This window comes from Sciurus vulgaris, assembly GCF_902686455.1.
Source record: "Sciurus vulgaris genome assembly, chromosome: 9".
Taxonomy (NCBI): domain Eukaryota; kingdom Metazoa; phylum Chordata; class Mammalia; order Rodentia; family Sciuridae; genus Sciurus; species Sciurus vulgaris.
Window position 1 is genome coordinate 70,724,774 of NC_136469.1, and position 26,450 is coordinate 70,751,223.

Sequence of the window (26,450 nt, forward strand, 5' to 3'; positions counted from 1 at the left end):
TTAAGAGGAGAGGAATAATATGATGGCTACTGTGAGAGAAGGGGTCAAAGGTGGAAACAGTCAAAAACCAGACTTACTGGAATGATCCAGAGGAGAGACGATGGTAACCTGGACTAGAGAGACAGAAAGAGATGTTAGATTCTGGTTACATTTTCTCAGGACAGATTCTGCAAAGATTTTTTTTTTTTTTTTTTTAAGATGAATTAGATGTACAATGTGAGAGAACATAAGAGAAACTAGGGATGATTCCAAATGTTTGCTCTAAAGAACAGATCTCTCATTTACAGATAAGGAGAAAATGTGGTGATAAAAAGGTTTGGGGGAGAAAAACCAGTTTGGCTTTGGATATTAAGTTTAAGGTGTCAATTACACATCCATTAGAGATTTTAAGTGGACATCATCTTTGAAATCTGGTGAAGTTGTGACTGGAAGTGATTTGTGAGTCAAGAATACAAAGACAGCAGTACTTAAAGCTTTATCTTATGACTTTCAGTTATATTTATCCAACATATTCCCCAGAGGATGAATAAGCTGTTTCCATTATTTTGCCCTTAACACTGCTATAATAAACATAGTGAGAAATATATCCTTATGCTACATATTAACATTTTTATTCACATTTTATTCATATATTCACATAAAAATGTTTCCCAAAAATGGAGCTACTTATTCACAAGATTTTAAATTTATACCTTTAGTTTATAAAAAAATTGGGGCAGCTCATATTTCCTCAATCAGCACACGATAGTACACATTTTTCCACATGAGTGAGCACAAGTATTACTCTTTAAAAATTTTTGCCAACCAGATGAAAAAGTGATATTTCATTTTGATTTTTTTTTTTCTTTTTCTTTTTTTTTTTTTTTGGTGGTGCTGGGGAATGACCCCAGGACCTTGTGCCTACTAGGCAAGTATTCTACTATAGCTATATGCCTAGCCCCTTTAATTTTCATTTCTCTGAACTTATTTGCATAAATTCATTAGCCATTTGCAAGCACTCCTCTATAAAATGTCCATTTTATTACAGGGTTGTTCACCTTTTCCTTGTCAACTTAAAAATGCTCTAATATGTTAAAAGTATGAAAACTTTATCCAGCAATGTTTGAAATTATTTATCTTAATCTATCATTCATTTTTTGGCTTTGTTGATAGATGCCTGTGTCATAGGAAATTTTTTTTATTTTTCATGCAAATTTGTCAATCATTTTCCTTCATGGCTTACACAATACATGTCTCACATTAGAATCCTCCAGGGTCTAAAACATTCTCCTAATAAATTAGGGGAATGTGTTTTCATAGTTTTATTTTTTAAATTTGTATCTTTCATACATCTAGAATTTACTCTAGAATATGGAGTGAGCCAGGAGTCTAGTTCTGTATAGCCAGGTGAGCTACAAATTAAATTAACACCATTTATTGAGTAAATCACCCTTTCCCACTGAAATTCCCATCATTACATGCCCAGCAGGCCTGAGCAGACATACAATCTTGACCAGAAATCAATTCCACATAAAGCCTGACTTAGGAAAGTCAAAATGCCCTAGTACTTTATATAATATGCAAATTAAACCAAGCAGTGACATACAAAGTTCAGTCAAGAAGGCATAAAGGGAAGAATAACAGTACAAGTGAAAGGAGACCAAAGCATGAACTCTTCTTGATTTGTGTAGCTCTACCCTCGCCATGATGACCAGCCCAGAGGAAGAAACACACAGGAGACAAACTAAAAACAGAAAAGGATTAATATATTTTGAAGTCTCTGGTTCCCTCCAGTTTTTCCTGTCACAAAGCTTTTACTGGATGGTTCCATTCACACACTACCTGCAAGGTTCCGTCATAAGAAGGTACCCAGACATCTGTTTGGCTAGCACGGATGTAACTGATCATTACCTGCCAAAGCTGATGGTTCATTTAAACTGTGAACAAGCTTGGAAATAGTGTTACTTGTTTTCTGACCCAAAATATCTAAATTCAAGCAGTAAAATGGTAATCCATAAAGTGACTGAACAAAGGGATGGCAGTAAAGAAATGGAATAAGTTTTGTTTTTGTTTTCTTTTCCTTGAGCTCATATGACGCTAAGAAAAAGATGTTCTGTAGGTCCAGTGGCTCTGGCCAACCTTAGTGAAATGTACTGGCTGGCACACTCCTTCCATTCAATCTATGTCTGGTGGTATGCACACCAGAGAGAGGAGGGCAGGGGAGAAATGCAGCCCTCATTGCTCTCTGGGCACTGTCCTACCCCTTCCTACTCCTAATCATATGTTGTCAATTTAGAAATACAAAAACAGCTGTTTACAAAACCTTGACCAAAGGGAAGTGCTCCTGGGGCTCAGATATTAGCTCATTTGGTAGATAGAGTGCTTGCCTCACATGCACAAGAAAGGCCCTGGGTTCAATCCCCAGGATCACAAAAATAAATAAATAAATAGATAAATAAATAAATAAAATTAAATAAATAAATAAATAAAATTAGATAGATAGATAAATAAATAAATAAATAAATAAATAAATGAAGTGTGTCCCCTATACCAGAGTAGGTATAAGAGATTTTTTCAAAAAACAGGGAATAGGGCTGGGTTGTGGCTCAGTGGTAGCGTGCTCGTCTAACACACATAAGACCCTGGGTTCTATTCTCAACACCACATAAAAAAATAAAATAAAGGTATTATGTCCACCTACAACTAAAAAATATATTTAAAAAAATAGAGAATAGTAAAGAAGAGTCTGGGGGTTCCGGGGTGTGGTTCAGTGGTAGAGTGCTTTCCTAATACGCATGAAGCCCTAGGTTTGATCCCCAGCACCACAAAACAAAAAGAGAGGAGACAGGTAACCCACGAATGTGAATTATGCTACAACCAGTGAGAGACCACGTAGTGGCCAGAATGACTATATGCTGTTGACGACTCATTTTGCCATGTTGCAAATACTAAAGACATTCACCACAGCTTTTCTGCTTCAAAAGTTTTCCTTTTAGGGAAGAATGAAGAACAAAAAGATGAAAGCATGGGCTAACCCTTATAAAGATGTTGCAAAAACTTCTAAATTCTCATTCATGGCTAACCTGATTTGAGGTATCCCTATCCCACACCACCTCAAAATAAATAAAAAGACTCCATAATTAATTCAGTCTTCCTTACTTCATATAAAGGGAAAAGAGAACTTGCTACCCTGGTGAGCTCTGCGGTACAGTCTCCCCATTTCCTATCTTTCCTTTCTCTCCAACTTATTCTCAGCTGGGCCTAGAGACTGCCAGCCTGCTGCCCCCACTTCTTTGATGGAAACCAGGATACTTGCTGCCTAAGGACTTAAAGGTCACCACCTTCCCGGGCTCCCTCTTTTGACTGTGTTGGAACTGCTTCTATCTTTTGGCAGAATGTAGAACAACCTCTGTCAGCACAATCTACTTAGCCTCACAATGATCACTATAGTACATACAACCCAAGGTCAATTTCAAGCCAATAGTGAAAAATTACTTTCAAGTAAAGTACACCGATTTACCGCAAGTCTATTTAAAGTGGCAAACAAGCTTTTTAATTGTTAAGGGTCATCACCCAGCTCTCATTAGTATGACTCTGAAAATAGAGGAGACAGAGCCTTAAAACCCTCTGCCTAGCAGAATGCACCATTATTTTAAGTTACTTTTCTCGGGAACAATGACATACAGAACCTAAAAAACTGAAAACGATCTTTCCTCAAAACTTAAACGTAGCCAGGTGGAGTGGTGCATACCTGTAATCCCAGTGGCTCAGAAGGTTGAGGCAGGAGGAACGTTAAGTTCAAAGTCAGCTTCTGAAAAGCAAAGCGCTAAGCAACTCAGTGAGACCCTGTCTCTAAATAAAATACAAAATAGGACTGGAGATGTGACTCAGTGGTCAAGTATGCCGAGTTCAATTCCCAGTACCTCCCCCCAAAAAAACTTAAACAAAATGTAAAACTGCTTCCTTAACAATCCTAGTGCACAACATCTTCTTACCCTGAACACCTACCATTTGTCAGATCATATAATGTTAAGGGAACCTATAAAAATGTTCAACACAGTTATATATATGCAAAACTAATAATTAATTTATTAATTTGTTAATACACTGGAATAACAGGATCAAAAAAATTACAATAGAGGATGTTAACACAAATTACTACTACAAATAATAATAGCTAGCATTGATTAAGTGCTTATCAAAGGCCAGTCATTGTTCCAAACACCTAACATGGAACTTATTAAATCTTCCCAACCCTAACAAGTTGATACTATTATCCACAACTTACAGCACTATTAGTGACCAATCTTAGACCTAACTCTTCACAGTAGGACAACATATTTTGACACATTTAGAACCTTTATCACTTGCTTACAACAAGGTAAACTGCATTGTACAATCTTTACAGGTGTATCTTATATCCCTACCTAGTCTAACTGCCAAAGGGTAGAAATGAACTAAATTTGTTGTATTCCAACAGTATCTAGAACAAATGAGGAGTCTACTAGTCTAGCCACTCAGTATCTACTCAGTCAGTGACTGAATGGTAAGTAGATAATTCAAGGAAATGAAGAAGCTGCAGGAGTTGGGGTTGTGGCTCAGTGGTAGAATGCTTGCCTAGCACGTGTGAAGCACTGGGTTTGATGCTTAGCACCACATAAAAATAAATAAATAAGTAAAATAGTTATTGTGTACGTCTATACCAAAAACAATTTTAAAACAAGAGGCAAATGGTGAGACAAAAAAAAAAAATCGACATGAAATATGAATTATCATTATACTTTCCCCCATATTATCTGATACTCAAAAGAACATAAAGTAGGCTGACAAACATTAGTTCAATGATACTAAAGGTGAAAGGGAATTGTTTCTCATACCTTTTATCAAAGTACCTGGATAGTATTTAACAAGTAAATTAAAATTATAGCTTCTTGGTGGCCAATCTTATAACCTTTTTGTTTCTCCAAAAGGACTGAGTGGAAATTAAATGTAAACAGAAAAAGTTTGAGAATAAAATCCTATCAGGCCTTCCTGATCAGCTTGAGGTTAAAAGTGCACGGACAAAATCTTGGAATTACCAAAACCAAACTGTCAGTTTCCAAACAAGACTCAAACTCAACTCCCTTACTTCTCCTCTATATACACTCTGGATAATAAAACTATCATGAGGATTAATCATATTAAAAAAGCTAAGCAGCGGCCTGGGGATATAGCTCAGTTGGTAGAGTACTTGCCTTGCAAGCACAAGGCCCTGGGTTCAAACCCCAACACTGCAAAACAAAAAAAAGATTTAAAAAAAAATAAAAAGCTAAGCAGAGAGACGAAGAAAGCTATGATACCTAACAACTTTTACAATTAACAAATGAACTGAGCCTCTTGTTTCAAGATCCAAATCACTGTGTTAATTACTTAAAAGTAATACTGCAAATTTTAAAGTCACAAATGACACCTCACATTAACAACGATGCTCATTAACAAGTATGTGTTTTCTAAAACACTTAAATGTCTTTAAAGAGAGTAGGCTGAGTACCATAAACAGAAAAAAGTAACTTTCAATTAATCACACTGAAAAATAAAATTAAGTGAATGCTGTTCTGGATCCTTAGACCTCTGAACCATAAGGCTATTTATCCAGCCATCAAAGAAAGCAAGACATCCCACTGGATTTGATTACTGCCATTATCACCAACATCTGAAAGGGCTTTGCAGCCTCCTGGACCACCTGCCAGTTCGAATGAGTAAGGGATGGGGCACTAACAAGAGCAATGTTGAGATCTGAGCATTTCCTATGGCACCTTCTGCCTTTTATATCAGAGTTATGCCCATAGAAACATGCATTTCAATAACAGGAAGTCATTATAAGATTTCTCCTATTTCCTTTCAGCTCAGCTAGCTTGCTTTTCAGCAAGAGCTGATTGAAATGACAGTTATTGTGTCCTTCAGATGCCCGAGAGCAACCGGATAAGCTAGTTGAAAGCATTATTTCTACCAGCATTGGAAGCAACCACAATTTTGGGAATTGAGGTTTTGGACTTCTGCTTTATAAACCTCATTTATCAAACAGCAGGAGAGCTGCTACATATGGTGATGGACATTACAGAAATGCTTAGATTGAATACAAAATGTGAGTGAATTGGATTAAATTACCTGCAAGAAAGAGAAACTAACTCAGGAGGAAGTAAAAAGAACCAATCACAGATATGAATCAAACAGGGTTGCACAGAAACGTTAGAGCCTGCTTACAAATTATTACTGGGACGTCTGTGCAAATTTTTTCAAATGTAGCAGAGTCAAATTACATTAAATAATTGCACCCACCAGTTTTTGCCAACTCAAGATAGGAAGAAAAGTTGGATGATATTCACATAAATTCAGATATCCCTAATAACACAACGATTAGTTATGCTAAAATCCCAATACTGAAAATCGGAAGGCAGGGGGAAAGAATAAATGTCCATCAGCTGAAGAGTTGCATTTACAATGTGGAAGGGTGGGAATAAGAATGGCACAGTAAAATATTTTAATTCTTTTTTTTATGGACAACCCATTTCTATTTTAGCTTAATAAAAGATTTCTAGATTTACTTAATGCTCAATTATAAATCACTTTACTTTTAAAAAATATTTTTTTAGCTGGACACAATGGCACACACCTATAATTTCAGCAGTTTGGGAGGCTGAGGCAGGAGGATCTCAAGTTAAAAGCCAGCCTCAGCAATTTAGCAAGACCCTATCTCAAAATAAAAAATAAAAAAGGCTTGGGGATGTGGCTCAGTGGTTAAGCACCCCCGTGTTCAATCTATGGTACCAAAATAAATTAAAAAAAAAAAAAAAAAAAAAAAAAAGAACTTCATGTTTTGTTTGCCTGCTTTATTGAAAAGTGGATAAGGAACACACAAGTCTTCCTATAATGCCAGTTCTGTAACTGGATCTTAGAAAATTACGGGATGACTCCATGGACAAAAACATGAAAAAAAAAAAAGTATTAATTCTATAAAACCTCTAATCCCTAGAACTCTTCCTGAGTGGGAAGAGGGGGGTTTATCAGAACATGTGAGGGAGAAAAAGTATAGGCAAGAAAAGTCATGGTAGAGGAATATGCAAAAGAACTATTATCCAATACTTTTATTAAAAGTTAGACATTGCATTTAGATGGGACTTGGCTATCCAGCACAGAAAAAATGTTTCTGAAAATCCCAGGCCTGTTTGTCCTTGGCCCAAGCACAATGGATGAGTCATGGACATACCTAAGCTAGTACCCTAGACTCTTGACACACTGGGAAAATATTTAGTGCCTACATAACCAGGAGTTGAAGTATTTGATCTGTCCTTTAAATGCCCCCTATTCTGTCACACAGAAACACAAAGTTGAAATCTTAAATTTTCCATTTTCGATCAAAACTATCTATGCCTCCTGGATGTGGTGGTGCACACTTACAATCCCAGCTGCTTGGGAGGCTGAGGCAGAAGGACTGCAAGTACAAGACCAGCCTGGTCAATTTAGCAAGACTGTCTCAAAATAAAAAAGTGAGTAGATGTAGCTTAACGGTAAAGCACTCCCGGGTTCAATCTCCAGTACTATGTGCGAAGGAGGTTACAACTCAACTGTCTATGTCCCTTGGAAGTAAGACACACAACAGGATCTACCAAAACTCACTTCTTCACATTCTCAAAGCTTTGGAAGAATCTGTCACACACTCACTTCTTAAAAATTTAGATTTCAAAGATTTGGGTAATGATGAAATTGCAAACTTGCCCACTGCCCCAGAAGTGCCCTCTTGGGAAAGGGCTTTCCCTCAAGCTCCCTCCTTAATGCCACAGAGGATCCTTGGGGTAACATTCCTGCAGGACATGGCAACATAGAGCTTGTCTGCCACTGACTTCCCTTCCATGTCTAGCAGCTCTCCAGGTCAGGGTTTTCAATAAGCACACACAAAAAAACAAGGTCATACTCTTTTCTCCCCCTACTCATTAAAAATAGACCTAAGTGGGGCTGGGGAGATAGCTCAGTTGGTAGAGTGCTTGCCTTGTAAGCACAAGGCCCTGGGTTCAATCCCCAGCATCCAAAAAAAAGACCTAAGTGGTATCCAGATTTGGAACACATCTACCAATGAAAAAGTTAAAAGAAAGGGAGGCACCCACCTACATAATCTTTTCATTCAAAGAGGCACTATTCCACAGCTGCTATAGAGTTTATAATTAATAGAAAAGCTTAACCAACAGAAATTTTTTGGAATCTTGTAAATTACACTAGAGTCTGGCTTATTTCAAAGTTAGATCAGTCTGAATTCCGTGATTGAATCAGAAAACCTTCTTGGCACCCCTCTAGCTCAGGTTCCTTGCTATCACACAGCCCTCACTATAGTGAGTGGCTACATGATGACAAGGTACTGGCCTGACCCAGTATGCAGCAGACAAAGCAGCTGCTCCACAGGACTTTCTCACATCTAGAAGCCCAACTGCTTACCAGTAACTCCTTGGAGCCACATCAGGGGGCTCCATTAGAAAACTGTCAGATTGCACTCAGATGTATTCTCCATGGTGCCTCCAATAGAACTTTGCTGTGGTTGTAGTGCAACATTTCTGTTCCCTTGCCCTCTTGCTACCCCAGGAGAATCCTCTCACCCTAGGTTCTAAGATAAAGGTGTATAGTGAAGAATGTCTGAACCTGTGGCTCTGCAGTGAGGCTGCTGCCAGAAGGCAGAGCTATGGAAAATAAACAAAAGACAGAGGAGTTTGAGAAGAGAGGAAGACAGCCTTCACAGGCTGCAGGAAACTTTGTGAAGTTTTCTTTACCATATGAATCCACTTCATTAATAACTATAATATTAAAATAGGAAGTCTCTTCCTTTTATAGGAACAGGAACTCACACTCAGAAACAGAAACTTGCCCAGGACTTATGCTATTACTTCCTGGTGGACAAAAAAATAGATTTCAGTTTTCAAACTCCCAACCCAGGCATCTTTCCCTGTATCTCCAGAGACAGCACTGGGCTTTCTGCCAGATGGTGAAAACGTCACAGTGGCATGATCTGGGAGGCATGAGGTAAAAAAAAAAAAAAAAAAAAAAAAGCACCAGACACTGCATTAGATGCTGACACAGATTAGCTCCCTCTATGAAAGAAAATGTATTATAACCCTCATTTTAGGTCAGAGAGGGTAATGCCTCCATTACTATGTTACCTGACTCAAGTCTGCTCTAAGTTTATTATCTCCAGGAGTTCCAGAGTGATCTCCTAGTTCTCAAAATACTCCCTTCAAAGCCTGGTCAGGGTGAGCACAAGTCCTTCAAGAGTCACTGAAGTGGGCCTAAAGTGTCTCCAAGTGCTGTATAAATGCAGACATCACCCCAGGAAAGAACAGGCTCTTGAGCTGTGACCTGCCATTAACCCCTCTACAGGTATTCATTGTCAGACATTGGCTCTCACCTGAGAAACAGAGCACATTTAGGAAAGTGAGTTTTAATAGGCAGAGGGGAAAAAAAGACCTTGGTTTTTAATCTTTTCCAGTAAGACTATTTGTAAAAGTAAAAAAATCTCCCTGCCACATTCATGGTAGTTGTATACTCTATTTATATTGTCCTAACTGGTAAACACATGATAAACAGGAAGGTTCTGACTCAGGAATTAGTGGCACTTTCAACTGGGTTTTATTTCAGTAAATAGCAGGATCATTTGAAAACCTGTAGTATTAGATGTATTGTACATACAAGAGTATTGGTTTAGGGCTGGGGTAGCAACTCACTGGTACGGCGCCTGCCTAGCATGTGTGAGGCACTAGGTTAGATCCTCAGCACCACAAAAAAATAAATAAATAAATAAATGTTATAAAAAAAAAAAAAAAGAGTATTGGTCTGTAGATGATTCAACAAACCTCTTTCTTGAAATCCCAAGTTCAGGGCCCGCAGGCTAAGAAAGTCCTGGCTAGGACACTAGATATTACTTTTAGGTGAACAGGACTGGTGTTCTATCTCAGGGAGGAAAACTGGGAGCAGAAAATGAAGAAGTGGAAGCCCATGAAACACACCTCACATACTTCATGATTTTTCTTAAGATTAGCCCTGCAACCGTTTTTCCAATGAGCAATATAAAAACTAAAGATTATATTGACATTTGGATAGAGAAACCATGGAGCCCAGTCATTTACTATGAGAGCTAATGAAAGAAATAGAAGACAGTGTCACAGAAGAAAACTAGCTCACCCAAGTTTACTTGTCTAAATAAACACATATTAGTAACACTGTGCCATAAAAACAGCAATGATGTTCCTTAATGAAGTTGTAGTGTCTAGATTTGATCTATGTTGCATGAAAAGGACAGCAGGTAATATGCCTTGCTAATGTGGCAAAAAATGTGGTCAAATTTAAGACCCTACCCTATTACTTCTCACCAAAAGGAGACTCATCACTACTAAAAGTACCTCACAAGTCCATGCTTTACATACACTGAAAGTGAAACTTAGATTCTTTAAAAATAAAAAGGAAAAAAATGCAAACCAACAGACTTAAATATGCCCAGCACCTGTCCCAAAGACATGGAAAGCACTAAAATTTAAGGAAATTAGCCCGCTACCTTTCCAGCTTCTTCTCTCCAATCACCCTCTAATACCAGTCTCAGCACACTATTAGCACACTATTAAACACATTCTGACCCTGTACTGCACTTTTACATTCACACCACTGGGCATACTCAGTGCAATAAATTGGGTGTTCCTGCACATTCTTTCCTTCCTCTCTCTCTCTCTTTCACACACACACACACACACACACACAGTCCTACTCATCCTTCCCACTCAACCCCTGAAGGCAGACTGAATCTCCCTGCAACCCCAGCATATTCATCAACTTACTGCACTCAGACTTCCATGACAGCACTTGCCAGGGGGATCACTAGAGCCTCATCACTGTATCTCACTCATCTTTCTACTCACAAGACCCAGCATAGTACTTAGCACCAGATGCTTTATAAAATTCAGGAGAAAAACTTTCGATATTGATTAAAGATTACCTGTCCACAAAACCATCAAATGTCTTAGCTTTTAATTACTGGTGGAGGGGGATGATGGGAAATCAACAACTAGTCACTTCCCCTTCCTTGGTAACTGATATTTCATGTGTTATATAACAAGATGAAAAAGGAAAAAGTCTGTTTTTCCATCAGAAGGCTTGAATTAGACACAACAGTTCTAAATATTAGGGAATCCGGCATTGCTCAAAAGAGTAAGAGTTTCCCTGAAAAACTAATGCGTGGTTTCAAAATCTGCAGCCAACCTTCTGCCGATCCCCTTTCCATTCCCAATAATCAAGGCAGACAAGGTGCACTCACCTGGCTTGTTTCCTTCCCTCTCATGGCCCAGCTGCCCCTTAGTGTTCAAGCCACACGTGTACACCTCCCCATCCTCCAGAAGGAACACTGAGTGGTTTCCTCCACAGGCCACTTCCTTGACACTTCTGTCTGATATGAATCCACACACCTGTGGCTCAGCCACAATTCCTTGCAGGTTGGTGCCGATACCTGGTTGGCCCAGAGACCAGTATCCCCAGCATAACATTGTTCTTATCCTTCAGGGAGTCATGTAGCCTAGAAGTTTTGTTAAAAAAAAAAGAGAGAGAGAGAGAGAAAGAAATTAAAATTAAAATAGGTCAGATAAAATTAATTTAGGTAATAAATGCAACCAATTTTTTAAAAAATCCTCCCCCCTGTAATAGTCTCCAGATATCCTGCATCTCAAAATAAAACATTAAACAAGATTTGCTTGTTTAAATGAATGCATGAACACAGAATGTGGTTTTCAGGTCACTGTTGAGAATACCAGAAACTGGCTGAAACACTCTGCAAAACATTAAGGTAGCAACAGTTTTTAAATCACTATCATGACATCACTTTTAGACCATTTTCCAATGCACCTTTCATTGATTTTTCTGCTTAATATTTTAAAAATATATTTGAACCAATTAACTTCTTTACATAACCCTGTTCTTACCTTGGTTTAACTGTACCATTTGAAAGGAAAATGAGAAATAGGAAAAAAATGTTATCTCCTTTTTTCCTCTTACCCATCACCCACATCTGAATCAAGATTCACTTCCTGCCTAAGAGACTCCAGATCCATTCTGATGACCATCAACCTGCATCCTTCTGACATGACACTACAACACCGCCTTAACTAGCAGCTCTTTCTATACCTTCATAACTGAACTTCCCACCAGATTTCAATCTCCTTCATTTAAACCACAGTATAACACAGATTTCTTCTCTAAAGCAGGTAGTCAATTTTGACTGATCATGACTCATACACTAGCTTAAAGTTTCATGACCTTTTAATATGCATGCTTCTCATTCATACAAAAAATAAAATAAAATTTCATATCTCTCCCCCACGGTGGGGAGAGCCACACCCACTGGGATGGCCAGCTAAGAAGTGCTGATGAGGAGGTGGAGAGATGGGAGCCCTACTACATTGCTGATAGGAATGTGTGGCAGCTGCTTTCAAAAACAGAACTCAAAAGGCTAAAAACACGGAGTTACCACATGATCCAACAATTTCACTTCTAAGTATATGCCACAGAGAACTCCAAAAATATATCCACAAAAAAACTTTGTATACAAATATTGTGAAAGCACTATTCATAGTATCAAAAGGTGAAAATAAGTCAAATGTTCATTAAGTGATGAAAGAATGAACAAAATGTAGTGTATCCATTCAATAGAAAATTTGGCCAGAACACAGGTAAACCACAAAAACATTATGCCAAGTGAAAGAAACCACAAAAGACTACATATTGTGGGATTACATTTACATGAAATATCCAGAAAAGTCAAGTATATACAGACAGAAAGCAGTTTAGTGGCTGCCTAGGGCTGGTGAGGGAAAGGGGAATGAAAAAGTGACTGTTCCTGTTACTTTTGAAAGGTGATAGAATGTTCTACATCCAGATTGTAAGGCTGGCTTATACATCTTGGTGAATACATTTTTAAAAGACTGAATTTTATATTTTAAATTGGCAAATTTTATAATATGTGGATTATCTCATTAAAGATTTAATATTTTTAAAGTCTCCTTTATCTTGCTATACATGCCCTGCCTTTGTGACTCCATACCAGTCAATGTATTATTGAATTTAATTACTGGAATTGTCATTACAAAAATAATAGGAACAAAATGCTTGATAAATGTATTCTCGCAGAACAGAGCAGGACAAAGGATCCCAAGAGTTTACTATGAATAAGTGGAAGAATATCAATCTTCTATTGCCTTTTTCTGCTTACAAAGACTTAAGAGGGAAAACTTTGTGTAATGCTTTGATTAGACTTTCTTTTTAAATACTAAAACTTCAAAAGTTCTTTCTATTGCTAAAGTTGGAAATCTCAAGTAGGTGATCCTTCTGTTCCAGAAAACACCTACTGGGCCCCTCCTGTTCTAAGGAAAGGGAAAAATCATAAGTATGTCATAATACAATTGAAGCTCCTGTTTCAGATACCAAATTAAGAGGGAGTGATTGAAATCTGTAGTATAGCTATAAATTTGGAACGTGATCAGTAAGCTATAGATTCTTTAAGAACAGATGAATTTTGAGAACAGTGATGTCTAACATAGTTTGAAATTGTTGTTTGTCCTATAGTTACTTTTCAGAATCCCAAATTTTCTGTTGTAAAGAAACACTCCTGAAATAATTGTACTTACCAGCATAGGCAAAATCAAAAGAACCTTGAGGAAAAGCCCCTGGAGTCCCCTCATAAACACTGGAGACTACATGAAAAGCAAGAACTTTGGGTGAGTCATGATAGGATAACTTAAAACAATCTTCTTCCCCTCAGGAATTCTTAGAAATGTGGGGGGATATACTAAACCTATAATCAGCATTGTCCTGGGCTCAAATCACTTCATTTGGATTAAAATAGAGTGCCAAGGACTGATCTTAAGGATTCCAATTATATTTCAGTTTCCAAATATAAATTTTAATTATGATACTGAATATCATTTTTTAACTATACTTGTTCAAGCTGCTATTCACCCCACATTGAGAATCAGTTTCTAGTTCTACAGGTCAAAACATCAATACTGCAAGGCAAGACTGCAGACTTCCAGGGTGTCTTAGTTAATCCTTCATCAAGGAAAGAGGATAGATTCTAAAAGAAATGGTGAAGTCTTTGAACTACAGGATGAGGGGGAACATGTCAAAGCTGCATTCATCATTCAATCTACAGGAGAGAATTTTCACTAATTTTTATAAATTTAAAACTACAAAGATGGAGGCTTAATTGGTTTTTCTTACACAAACTCAGCTTTTAAAATAGAAAACTGTCTTCTCCCAACATACAATCAGTCCCAAATGTGTACAGATTAATTACAATATAAATTAAGTTAATTCTTTCCACCCTTCTTAACAACAAATATAGTACTTTGTCCTTAACTTCGTGACATTAATTTGTATGAACAACCTAATTTCACAACTGCATTACAATATCTGACTTACTCTTTGAACTCTTTGAGGTTCACAGGAAAAATATGAAAAGACTCAAAATAAAGTATAAAAGCTGAATCTCAATTTGCTCTCTTAATCAGAAAGTTCTGCTTCTTTCCAAGATTTTAACTCCTTGTCTAGACCCTAGACTAAAAAAGTATTAAACATTTTTTTTGGGGGGGGTGGAATTGAAAAATTTAAGGGAAATGGAAGAAAGTTAAAATATAAAACTGGCAAGATGGTAGTGTAAGGATAAGATCATATAATCTACTCACAATTTAATTTTCCCCACTTGCTCAACTACTGTTATCCACACTAATTTCTTTCTTCATTCTTAATGTTTCATGAGTTTGCCTTATCTCTCCTACCCATACTTATTATAAGCAACATCACAGAATACTATACATCAATCACCGTGCTAATAAGCAATTTATGTCATTATATCACTTCATCTTCACAAAACCCTGCACTATTAGTACTATTTTTAGCATCATTTTCAGAAAAAGCAAGGCTCAGAGAGATGCAGAAGCATGCCCAAGGTCACATAGCTGGAAGGAGCCTGTAAATCTGAGCCTGATGCAAATAAATGTCCACAGTTATCCACAAGGCTACACTGTCACCCAGTAGATTTATATGTCACCTACAACACCCCAATACAAATATTAGTGGAATGACTAAGCTGTAGTCACTACATAATCCAGGATGTCCTAAAACTTGAGAATAAATTTGCCCTCCACAAGTGAAATTCATCAGAATTTATAGATAAAAGATGAGATTAGGCAGCTGTAAGATTAAACCGAGTATAAACAATGTGTCTAAAATTATGGTACCAAGAAGCCATGACTATTTGTACACAAAGACCTGCAAACAATGTCCACAGTAGCATATTTATACTGAGCAAAAATGGCAGCAACAAACAAGAGCAAAGATAAACAGATTGTAAAACGCCATGACCAAAATGCATTTTCTTAGCTTTTGACTGAAAAGTAATAATTGTATATATTTAGCAGGTACGATCAATGTGATATTTGTGTATATATATAAATACGTTGTGGAATGACTAATCAAGCTATTTAACATATCCATCATCTCACATACTTGCCATTTTTGTGGTAAGAACATCAGAATTTTAGTTTCTCAGCAATTTTGAAATAAAGGTATCCCTCAGTATCTGTGAAGGACTGTTCCAGGACTGCACCCCCAGGATACCAAAATCCACAGATTCTCAAGTCTCTTCTAAAAAATGATGTAATATCTGTATATAACCAAAGCAATCCTCCAATATACTTTAAATCATCTCTAGATTATTTATGCCTAATATAATTGAAATGCTACATAAATAACTTGTTTAGGGAATTATTACAAGAAGAAAAAAGTCTGTACATATTCAATTCAGACATAATTTTTTAAGTCTTTTCTATTCACTGTTGGTTGAATCTGTAAATGTGGAACCCACATATATAAAGGGCTGACTGTACAATACTTATATTAAATATATTAGTCACCATGCTATACAATAGCTCTCAAAAACATATTCTTCCTATCTAACTGAAACTTTGTACCCTATGACTAAACTGAAATGCATTTAAGGTAAAAGAAAGCTGCATCTTAATGTGGTACTTCTTTCTAAACAACAAAGGTTAGTTTTTCAAAAATTTCTCATGTATATTATGTACTAGTTTTTTCTGCTCATATCTCTCAAGTCTCTCTTTAGTATCAAACTCCACCCCCAGATTGAACAGGGATGGGCATGACCCTGACCAAGCCAATCAGAAAAGCCATTCCTATGCCCTAGCATACAACTCATGCCCAACCAACGAAAGATTGCCATTTTTAGGCCATACCCCATGTGTCATGTCAAGTCAATAAGAGAATGCCACCTTTAAGTCACAGTGATCAGTGCAGGAAAAGGTTCACACTTCCATCTGGACTAGAGTCTTCCCCATATTATGTTCTATGGAGCTCTGGCGAGAGACTACATTTTGCCTCTGAAGGATAACTGAGGCTATTGGAAGTTACCTTCCTCGTCACATGGAGAATATCTATAAGAGATTATCATGCTACAATTCACAGAGATTCAGATAAGAGAGAGAAAGAGCTCCATCCAGTACGACTAAACTTTCACTCCCCCTCTTGCCTGGTACCTGCACCACTATCTTTATTTACTCTACATCTGACTGATTTTCTTTTTCTTTTTTTTTTTTTTGATACCAGGGTTGAACTCAGGGGCACTCAACCACTGAGCCACATCCCCAACCCTATTTTGTATTTGCTTTAGAGGCAAAGTCTCACTGAGTTTGCTTAGCGCCTCGTCGTTGTTAAGGCTGGTTTTGAACTTGGGTTCCTCCTGTCTCAGCTGGGATTTCAGGCATGCGCAACCATGCCCAGCTCTGGCTGATTTTCATTATTGATGGCTTCCATACTTGTGAACATGCCTATTCAATAAAATTTATTTGTAACCCCAAAACCAATATTTGGAGTGCTTGTCATTTGTGCATGTCATTCCCAGACATGCACAGAGAAGCTAAAAATTTGAGTCACCCTACACACCCATTCCTGGCTAAAGGTGAATAAGGCAGTCTTGTTCCAACTCTCAAAGTATAAAACAAGTGTTTTTGTAACTTATCTAGTGCTGCATTTTTTAATTGTTTCTGGTTTTTTGTTGGCAATGTTTAAATCTAAAATAAAGTTCAAGTAAAGAGTTGTCTAACGTTCGTAGGTACAAGAAGCTGTGATATGTCTTACAAAAATGTGTGTTAAATTTTCTTCATGCATGAATTATAATGTTGGCTGTGAACTCAATGTTAATGAATCACTAATGGGTACATCCAAAAAAGGAAGAGGAAATCTGCCCATATGTACATGAGGACATTCAGGAAAGTACCAAAGTAACATCTACAGGGCATGAAGAAGCTATAGAAAAGCTAAAGAAAAAATAGGGAAGCAGCTATATCTGTGAGATATATCATGAGATCAGAACCAATAAAAAACCAAAAAGCATAGCAGACAGCACTGATATGAGCTAAAGGCTAAAAATTATTGTCACTTATACAGGGTCAGGAAAATGTTAAACCTTTCTCAAATAATTTTTTCTATAAAGAAATATATAATTTTGTTAACGACATATACTGAATAAGGTGCCTAGACAGAGGCACACATGAAGCAAGGTTTTGTTTTAATTGTTGACAAAAATGTGACCAGAGGCTTGCAGGAATCTATCTCTATATCTGTCAAGAAGCAACGGCTCTGTATTACTAAGGTGGTTGGTGTTCATAATAACCTTATGGAACATAACAACTGCAAATAATAAGAATCAACTATAAATATAGTCAAATAAACCACCTTTGTTTGCTTAAGTTTGTACAAAATTGAGTTTCCTTCACTTGTAATTAAAACACATTTGGTAGCTGCTGGTGTCCATAAATTTAAAGGTCTAAGCTCAACAACAGTCTACATCACTGGAGAGCTTGATCCCCTGATCTCTCCTACTCATTTTCCCAGACCCACTATTCTCTCCCTTGCTCCTAGAGTCTTTTATTTCCTTTCAAAACACACAATTATGAAATCTGTCACAGATTTCTTAGGACTATACTCCTCACAGTTGTTCCATACCACCTCAGTCCCAGCCCCTCCATTTCCTGTCTCTTATTTTCCCATCACAAAACAAAATAGAAGATGACTTTTGAAGGATGACTTTCAAAAGATGACTGTCCCTTGATGGTCACCTGGTACTTTCCTCATCCTTTTCCTCACCTATTCTTAATATATAAATATATATATATGTGTGTGTGTGTGTGTGTGTGTGTGTGTGTGTGTATAAGTGCATATATATATATATATATATTTAGTTGTAGATGGACACAATGCCTTTATTTTACTTATTTATTTTTATGAGGTGCTAAGAATCGAACCCAGAGCCTCACATGTGCTAGGCAAGCACTCGGCCACTGAGCCTCATCTATTCTTGGTAAAAGATTCAGGATACTCTTAATGGCTAAAAAGGACTAAAGTTGAAGCCCCAAATTTACATGCTAGCTGGAAAACCTGGGGAAAGCCTGTTTCCTTTCTCTAAAATGAAGAAAAGAGTGACAGAGAATGGGGTAAAGAATAATGAGAAAATGCATGTTTTTAAAAAGTGTTTTGTGTGGTACTTGGTATGTAGTAGAAAGTGACCAATAAATGTCAGCTGCTGTAATCACTATTACTCTTGCTCCCCTAGTGCTCTGCTTTGAGATCTCTGCAGACAAGATAGTTCCCAAAAGAAGGTGAGGATATGACTCCTTTCTCCCTCACGGTGATTAGCATTAACTATGTTCCGCCAAATCTGTACCACAGCTTTTCCACCATCTGCCATAATTTTCATGAAGGGGATTTGAGGTTGCTAGGAGAAAGTTCTCTGTGTGTATTTCTTTTAAATTCTGGAGAGGGCAAGGAAGTGGGGGCAGTTATATCTTTTTACCAGTTCTACGAAGGTGAATTTTACAAGACAAACGTCAACATCTAAACTTTTTCTTACAATCACAGTATATGCAACACAACAACCTTGCTAGTTCTTATTCCTTTGTTTGAAAGGCACTAAAACCTAAATAACATTCAGGCAGGTCTTCTAATCTGTTTTAAAATAGAGATAAGCTTCCTTTCAAATAAGCTTAGAAGCAAATACCTCAGTGTAAGTGTGGAGGGGACTTTCCAACTGCAGGAAAATTAATGTCCAAGTCTTTAGTGCTTTACAGGTACTCCCCAAATCTAAGTTTTAAATAAATCTGGAATCAAAATGCAAATGCAGAATTAACTCCAGTAACAAAAAATGATTCATTCTAATGACATGCTTTGTCACAAATTTTACTCCCAGCAGCAGAAGTGACAAAAAAGACAAACAGAAGTTGTCAATAATGTGAATCCCTCTCTGCTGCTTCCTCCCTCTCCTTCATCTTAGCAGGACTTTGATCCTTTCAACCAACACAAACACTCCTGCCTTTCCCATGTTCATCCCTTTACAGGTAGTGCCTTCTTCACTACCTAGTACTGGGCTTGGCATTCTGGGTAAGCTGTGGGCTGCCTTCAAAAGACACTGGACTAGCCTGGCAAGAATGGTAAAGTCTGACAACAGCAACTAAACAGCTAGAACTCTTATGCACAGCAGGTGAGAGTGCAAACTGGCATTACAACTTTTAAGAACAAGTAGGCATTACCTAGTGAAGACCAGAGATGTGAATACCACATAGCACAGTAATTTTACTGATGGGCTTACAACCTATCCATCCAAATTATTAAGAAGCTATGGCGCTCCTGCACCTTATTCGAGAGGTGGAGATACAAAGATGAGTAAAACCGGTAAGTTCTAGAATGATGAAAATACTATAGATAGATAGAGTTATAAACATAGATCTCTAATATATAGATATATATATAGACATCTGCATTGTCCAATGTGGTAGCCAGTAGCCAAATATGGCTACTGAGCACTTGAAATGAGACTAATACAATTAAAGAACTAAAATTTTAATAATACTTAATTTTAATTATTTTTAATTCTAAAGTAAATGGCCACATATGGAAAGTGACTATCTCATCATATAAAGCAGTGAAAAAACTCATGAGCATGTGCACCAAGATATATGTTTAAGAATGTTGATTTCAACATATTAGAAATAGAAAAGCTTTTAAAAGATCCAAATGACCATCAACTAAAACAAACAGATAAACTGCAGTACATACAGAGAATAGAAGACTGCACATGAGTGAAAAATAAATTACCTCCATTTATAAGCATCAGTAATTTGTCTTAAAAATAGTCAAATCACAGAAGAATTCAAAGTATTACACAAAGTTTAAACATAAGTGTAACATACATATTATTTGGAGATAAATACATTAATGATGGCAAAACTATTAAACAAAAAAATTAAACACAAAATACAAGGTAATGATCATGGAAATAGAAGGATGGAGAAAACAATCTGGAAGGAGCACAAACAGAGGAGCTCTAAAAGTAGGGCTCATGTTGTTTTTGTCTTTTTTTTCCACATTCTTTTTTTGGTGGGGGGGAGCGGGGGAGTGGGGGGGCCACCAGGGATTGAACTCAGGGGCACTCCACCACTGAGCCACACCCCAGACCTATTTTGTATTTTACTTAGAAACAGCATCCCATTGAATTGCTTAGCACCTTGCTTTTGCTGAGGCTGGCTTTGAACTCAAGATCCTCCTGCCTCAGTCTACTCAGCTGGGATTACAGGCATGCACCACCATGTCTGACTTTTTTTTTATATTTCTTAGTACATATTTCACATACATTATTTTATGATTATAAATACTTCATAATAAAAAATAAATAAAAGTATTGCTGAAGCAGTAACACTGCTTCTTGCATTTTCTCCATCAACACCTTCTCCCTACAGATGGGAAGTTTGTGGAGGGTAGGGTTTATTCACCTCTGTATCTCCTGTTCTCAGAGTACAGGAGCACAGTAGAAGCTTGACAGGTACCTAGTGAAGTGAACACGAATCTGAGAAAAATCAGAATTCCCACAATTTTTCTGTAAACAATAACAAAAAATAATAATTTATTTCCTCTATCTGAAATGTACTGACCCCTCACCACGTTTTAGCAGATTTGAAAATAGAATTCCTTTTACAACTGAAGTTAACTTTAAATGGTATGGACCTATATCACCAGCATGGGCTGGAGTGCAGCTCAGTAGCAAAGTGCTTGCCGACCACCCAAGAAGGCCCTGGGTTTGATTCCCCAGCTCAAAAACAAAAGAAAACAAAGTAAAAGAAATCACCACCATGCTAGAATTGAGAATATGGAATTCTAGCTATGCATGAAAGCTCCAGGAAGGAAGAACTGAGCCTCTTTTGTTCATTTCTCTATCCTTAGAGGCTAGATTAGTGTCTAGCACATAGTAAGGACTCAATAAATAATTTATACTGTGACTGCAAGCCTACTATGTGTCTGGATCTGTGCTAAAAACTTTACATAGATTATTTAATCTGCCCGTTGTCAAATCAAAAGATATAGAAAAAACTCTAACACAGTTGGTGGTAGTATGAATTGGCATAACCACTTTGGAACCCCCAGGATTAGCAAGATTAAGTCACTTGCTCAAGAACATGTAAACAAGTAGCCAAAATGGAAACTTACTAAGTCAAAGGCAGAATTCAAATCTCTTCTACTAGACTTCAAAGTCCATGCTCTTAAACATGGCACTGTACTCTTAAATGTGGCACTTCACTCTTAAATAAAAGGTGGCCAAGACACACGCTCTTTTGAAAATAAAACTTTAAAGAGGAAGTTGTACACAACAGAGAGCTCATATTAACTAAATCAGTGGGGATGTTTTTAGACAACTAGAACCTAGATGACCCAATCTCAACAGAGTTAATCAGACCTTCCTCTAGGTTCACTGACACAATAAAACCAGTTCACTTACACAGAAGCACGTGTCCTTGCCAATAACAGGTATTAATTTTAAAAGTAGTAAATGTTAAAGGGAGCAAAGTTATATCATCAAAAGGATCATCTTATTAAAGAGGCCTTTAACAGTCCATTTGATCTAACCTCTAGGCAAGAGACTTACATTCCTAACCTCATTTTAATGGCAGCTGAGGCCTTCATGGGCCAAGTAACTGGTTCTCTAGAGGTAAGCAGTTGAAGCAGAGACCAGAAACCAGGTCTCCCAACTTCTGGGCTTGTTTTCACTGCCTCACAGCAGAAGGAAGGCATTAAGATGTGTTAAGGTTATTCTCTAGGCAGCTATATCTGCCTGAGTCCTTGACATTGTCTTGTTTAATCCTTTTATCAGTTTTATCTGAGTTTGATACTATCTCCATTTGTAAGATGAGAAAAACTGAGATTCAGAGAAAATAAGTAACTCACCAAAGATCACACACTTGGCATTAGAACTAGAAGCCGAACTGTTCCACCTTACCTTGGGAGCTGCAAGTTAAAGAAAGGATAATTAACATTTGTATGGAACTCAGCAAAGACAGAAGTAAACTTCTGAAAATAAGATATCTTTAATGATTCAAGTTTGAATATTCCCCAAACACTGTATTCTCAAGATGGGAATTTGGCCTGGGTAACTTCAAACCAACCTTGAAGATATTAATTCGCATCATGTAAATGTGAATTTGAGTCACATATACCACCTTATAAAATTCCTGCCATTTGATAGGGAGTAGTAAAAATAGCATTAATTAGCCTAACACATTTAGGTTAGGTTATGAAGGCTAATTTCTGGAAAATAATTCAATTTTCTCTGTTTTCTTTTTCTGTATAACACACACTCTGTAACTATTTTGCGCAATAGGAGAAAATGAAGACTCTCCCCTTTCATTCCTCCTCATTAGCACGCCCTCTATCATGCAAAACGAGACTGAGAGGCACAAGTCTCTAAAAAGTCCTGCATGATTTTCAGATACAAGCATCATAACTTTATTTCTATCTTCTCATAGAAAATTCCATTAAGTTTGGAGATCACTTTGATTTCTGAAATTCTGGGCAAAACTATCTTGTATCACCACTAGGGGTGCAACTTTCATTATGTATAGAAGTGTTTTTAATTGGCTATCCAAACCTTAAGAAATGTTAATGTGTTCTTCAGAATGAAATGCTATAACTAAAAAGCGTCAACCACACCGTGTGGGTCTTTTTAGAATCCCTGTTTCTTTTTCAAAAATGAAAACCCAACTATCCACTAAACAAGTGTTAGCCAATGGAGTTTTGCAAGTTTTCTAACATTGATTTCTGCATTATACCTTCTACAGAAGGTTCCCAAACTGGATGGGGGTCAATGCTGTGGAACATATAATTCATCTATTTCGCTCAAGAAATATGTGATTGATCTATTTGGCTTTTCTGATTCATAATGTCACTCCCTCCTCCTCCACAGAAAAGGAAAATACAAAAAACGAGAACACTTATCTCATATTAAAACGATATCCTCTCTCTAGTCACTGCAATTAAAAGGTCTGTTAATTCTGATTTTATTTTTCTTTCTTCCCAGTCTAAAAATCAGCTCCCTTGATGTTATCAAGTCATCAAATGAAGGTTCTAGAAATAGTTTCCTATTTGTGGAGCCAGGAGGCACACAAAAATGGAAGGGTGCTTGAATCGTCTTTAACGAGCCATTTCATGTGTGAGGAATTCAAGCAAACTTCTGGAAAGCTTAGCTATGAATTTCAGATACTTTCTAACGGGGACTGATTTGAAATCTAAAATGTAATCAAAAAACCAGCCAGAAACAGTGACCGGGCAACAGCAAAGTTCAAATACTTATTCAGCATCAGTGCACAGTTGCAGGAGGTCCTGTCTCTAACAGGTTCATTTGTTTCAGGTTACTCATGCTCTTCCCGGTCTAGTTGTCCTGGTTGGCCCACTCCGGATGACTCGAAGTCCCACCGGCCCGGACGGTCCCGACTGCCAACACCCCGGTGCCGGTCCGCGCACTTACGGGTCGGCACACACACAGGCGAGCACACGTGTCCACACACACCCTCCGGCCGGGCTCCGCCCAAGAGGCGGACCGGAGCCAGACGAGCCGGCTTGGCCTCCGCCAGGTGGGTGGTGCCGGGCGCCGCGGCTCCACCGGCGCTGTCACCGCGGACGCAGTGCCCCGCGTCCCCAGCGCCAACTCCTTGCGGCCGCCGAGGTTCCCCGAAATGCCGAGGCCTCACCGGCTCCCATTTCGCGAAGAAGCAACCGCGCCCCTCACGGCAAGGAGGTCACTGGAGCCCAAAATTTAAATGGGGGCAGGGGAAAGAGGAAGGAAAGGGGCCTCCTTTTGACTTTCTGCGTCGCAATTCCTCGCGGGCTGCGGGCAGCCGAATCTGGGCGGGGAGAGGGGGGGCGCTCCCATTTTGAATGCTTTCCTATCCTTTCCTGGAGCAGGGCTCTTTAGCAAGAAGGCAAGCCCCCGAGAACGCCAGGGAGGCGCCCGGCGCAGGCCCGCCGCCCGCACCCCGGCCGCGAATCGCCGCGTTAGGTGCCCTGCAGCCGCCTGTGCCGCTAGAGCCGCGGGAAGAGGGGCAGCCGCCCCTTTGGGATCCGCGCGCCGACAGCCGCGCCGGGCGAGATGCGGCGGCCGCGCGGCTGCAGCTCTACGATGCCCTCCTCCCTGGAACCCCGGCCCCCGCCCCGCGCACCTCGGCAGCTGCCGAACCGCAGCTCGGGATTCCGACTGTCACAGCCCCTCTGGCCCGGCTCGGGGTTTCTCGGTTTTCGGCGTCACAATAATAAGGAAGTTTCCCCGCAAGCCTGCGGGCGGCGGAATGCGCTGGGTGAATGACTTTTCACTTGGCCAATGGACGTCATTCTGGGCTGACCGCGCACCAATAGTGACTGCGGTAGCGCGGGCTTGAGGCGGGGCGACGCGAGCCGCGGGCGGGAGGCGGGGAGAGGCCCAGGCCGGAGAAGGAGGCGCGGGCGGCCGGAGGTGACAGGACCCGCCGACCCAGCAAGGGACAGCGGCGCTGGCGTGTGAGCTGAGATCGGACTCCAAGACACAGAGCTTTCGGCAGGAATAAGACTGCTTTTCACTGATGGGGAAGCGAAGGAACTGATGGTCGGTTTATTTAGGTTTGGGTCTGGTTCTTATCTTTGCAGAAATGACCGAAAGCCCTGAGAGCAGGGTTAAAAAAGCTAGAGAGTGACAAATGAGGATGAGTGCAGTATTCTGTTTTACTTGCCTTCGGAGGACCATGGGAAGCGCAGAGCTGAAACGGGAGGGATTCGGGGCTGCGCAGTGAGAGAGGCGGGAAGGAGGTCCGCTGCAGCGGAGGTGCTGCCAGCGCCCTTCTGGGGAGTTGAGAGTCTGAGAGGAGAGCTGTGCTGCAGAAGAAAGGAGAGCTTGAAAGAGCATGAAAAGCAGTGTCACTGAGTATAAGATCTCAAATCATAATCTGAACCTGTGACCTAAAACCCAATAACGGATTTTAAAAAGAAGTTTGTCCTTCTTCACTTTCCTCGGCTTCCTCCGCAAGGTCACGTGTGCTTTTAGACTCTCCCTGGCCCTTATCTGATCCACAGATAATCTTTTGAAGAAAACATTCTCGAAGGTGACTTCATGTGTCAGCCCTCCTTAAATCTGAAATGCAGATTGAGAAACTAGTGCTTTAGGATGACTGCCCTAGTGGGAGAATTTTTATAACCTGGCATTTGGACCAGAAGAGTTCTTTCCAAGGACATTTAAATCACCTCAAGTCTACAATCACCTGGTCTGAGAACCTAACAAATTGACCAAGCAGAAAAAAAGTTTTGAGGAGTGGTGTTGTATCCTGAGGATGAGATAATGTTGGCTTCAAGTGAATCCTCAGTGAAATAAGGCAAACGGTCAAATACCCCTGAGACAAGAAAGATAAGTAGCACCTCAGTTATCAAGTAGTTAAGATCATCTAAGATAACAATGCAAACCTTTTAAATTTGATTTCACATTGGCTATGTTTAAAAACCCTGGGGACAAGAATAATAGAATTCACTTGTGCTCCAGATGTGTGGCAGTTTCACAAAAGATCAGTCTATTATAATAGATCCAGTCTACAGATAGAGTCACAAAAAAAAAAAAAAAAAAAAACCCGAGGAAATGGTCAAAGAGGGTAATCAATTAGTATTTGGGTTAGTGTATCTGGCCCATGGCTCAGGTGTTTTTCATGTAGAATTTTATCTGGAAAAAAGACTGAGCCAGGCACAGTACCCAACAACGTTGGAGACTGAGGCAGGAGGATTGCAAGTTCTAGGCTAGCCTCAAGAATTTAGCAAGACCCCGTCTCGAATTAAAAAATAAAATTAAAGTAAAATCCCCTGGGAATGTAGCTCAGTGTTTAGGCCCCCCTGGGTTCAATCCCCAGTACGAAAAAAGAGATCGATTATCAAAGATTCAACCCTGGGTATGGGGTAGAAGTGATGTCTAAGTAACACACTATGGTACTATAAGCTTCCTTACCAAACAGCCTGCAAGAATCCTGGGATCATACTTCATAGACCAGTGAAAATACCACAGGTTTTGATAC

At 38.9% G+C, this 26,450-nt stretch overlaps 1 protein-coding gene across 5 annotated transcripts in view; it reads right to left on the reverse strand.

The window, feature by feature from the left end:
• HERC3 (HECT and RLD domain containing E3 ubiquitin protein ligase 3) overlaps positions 1–26,024 on the reverse strand; it is a 115,974-nt gene extending 89,950 nt beyond the window's left edge. For 2 of the 5 annotated variants that reach the window (XR_013766070.1, XM_079153209.1), the window contains exons 1-3: positions 24,588–26,024; positions 22,321–22,380; positions 11,303–11,557 (exon numbers count right to left, since the gene is read on the reverse strand). Coding sequence is in view for 4 of the 5 variants with exons in the window: in XM_079153209.1 (XP_079009335.1) it covers positions 11,303–11,528 (226 nt within the window). In the remaining variant the exon portion in view is untranslated. Of the gene's footprint in view, positions 1–11,302; positions 11,558–19,105; positions 19,805–22,320; positions 22,381–24,587 lie in introns of those variants that run through there. The other 3 variants (XM_079153205.1, XM_079153206.1, XM_079153207.1) reach the window with 3 other exon arrangements.
• Between the last annotated feature and the right edge of the window lie 426 nt (positions 26,025–26,450).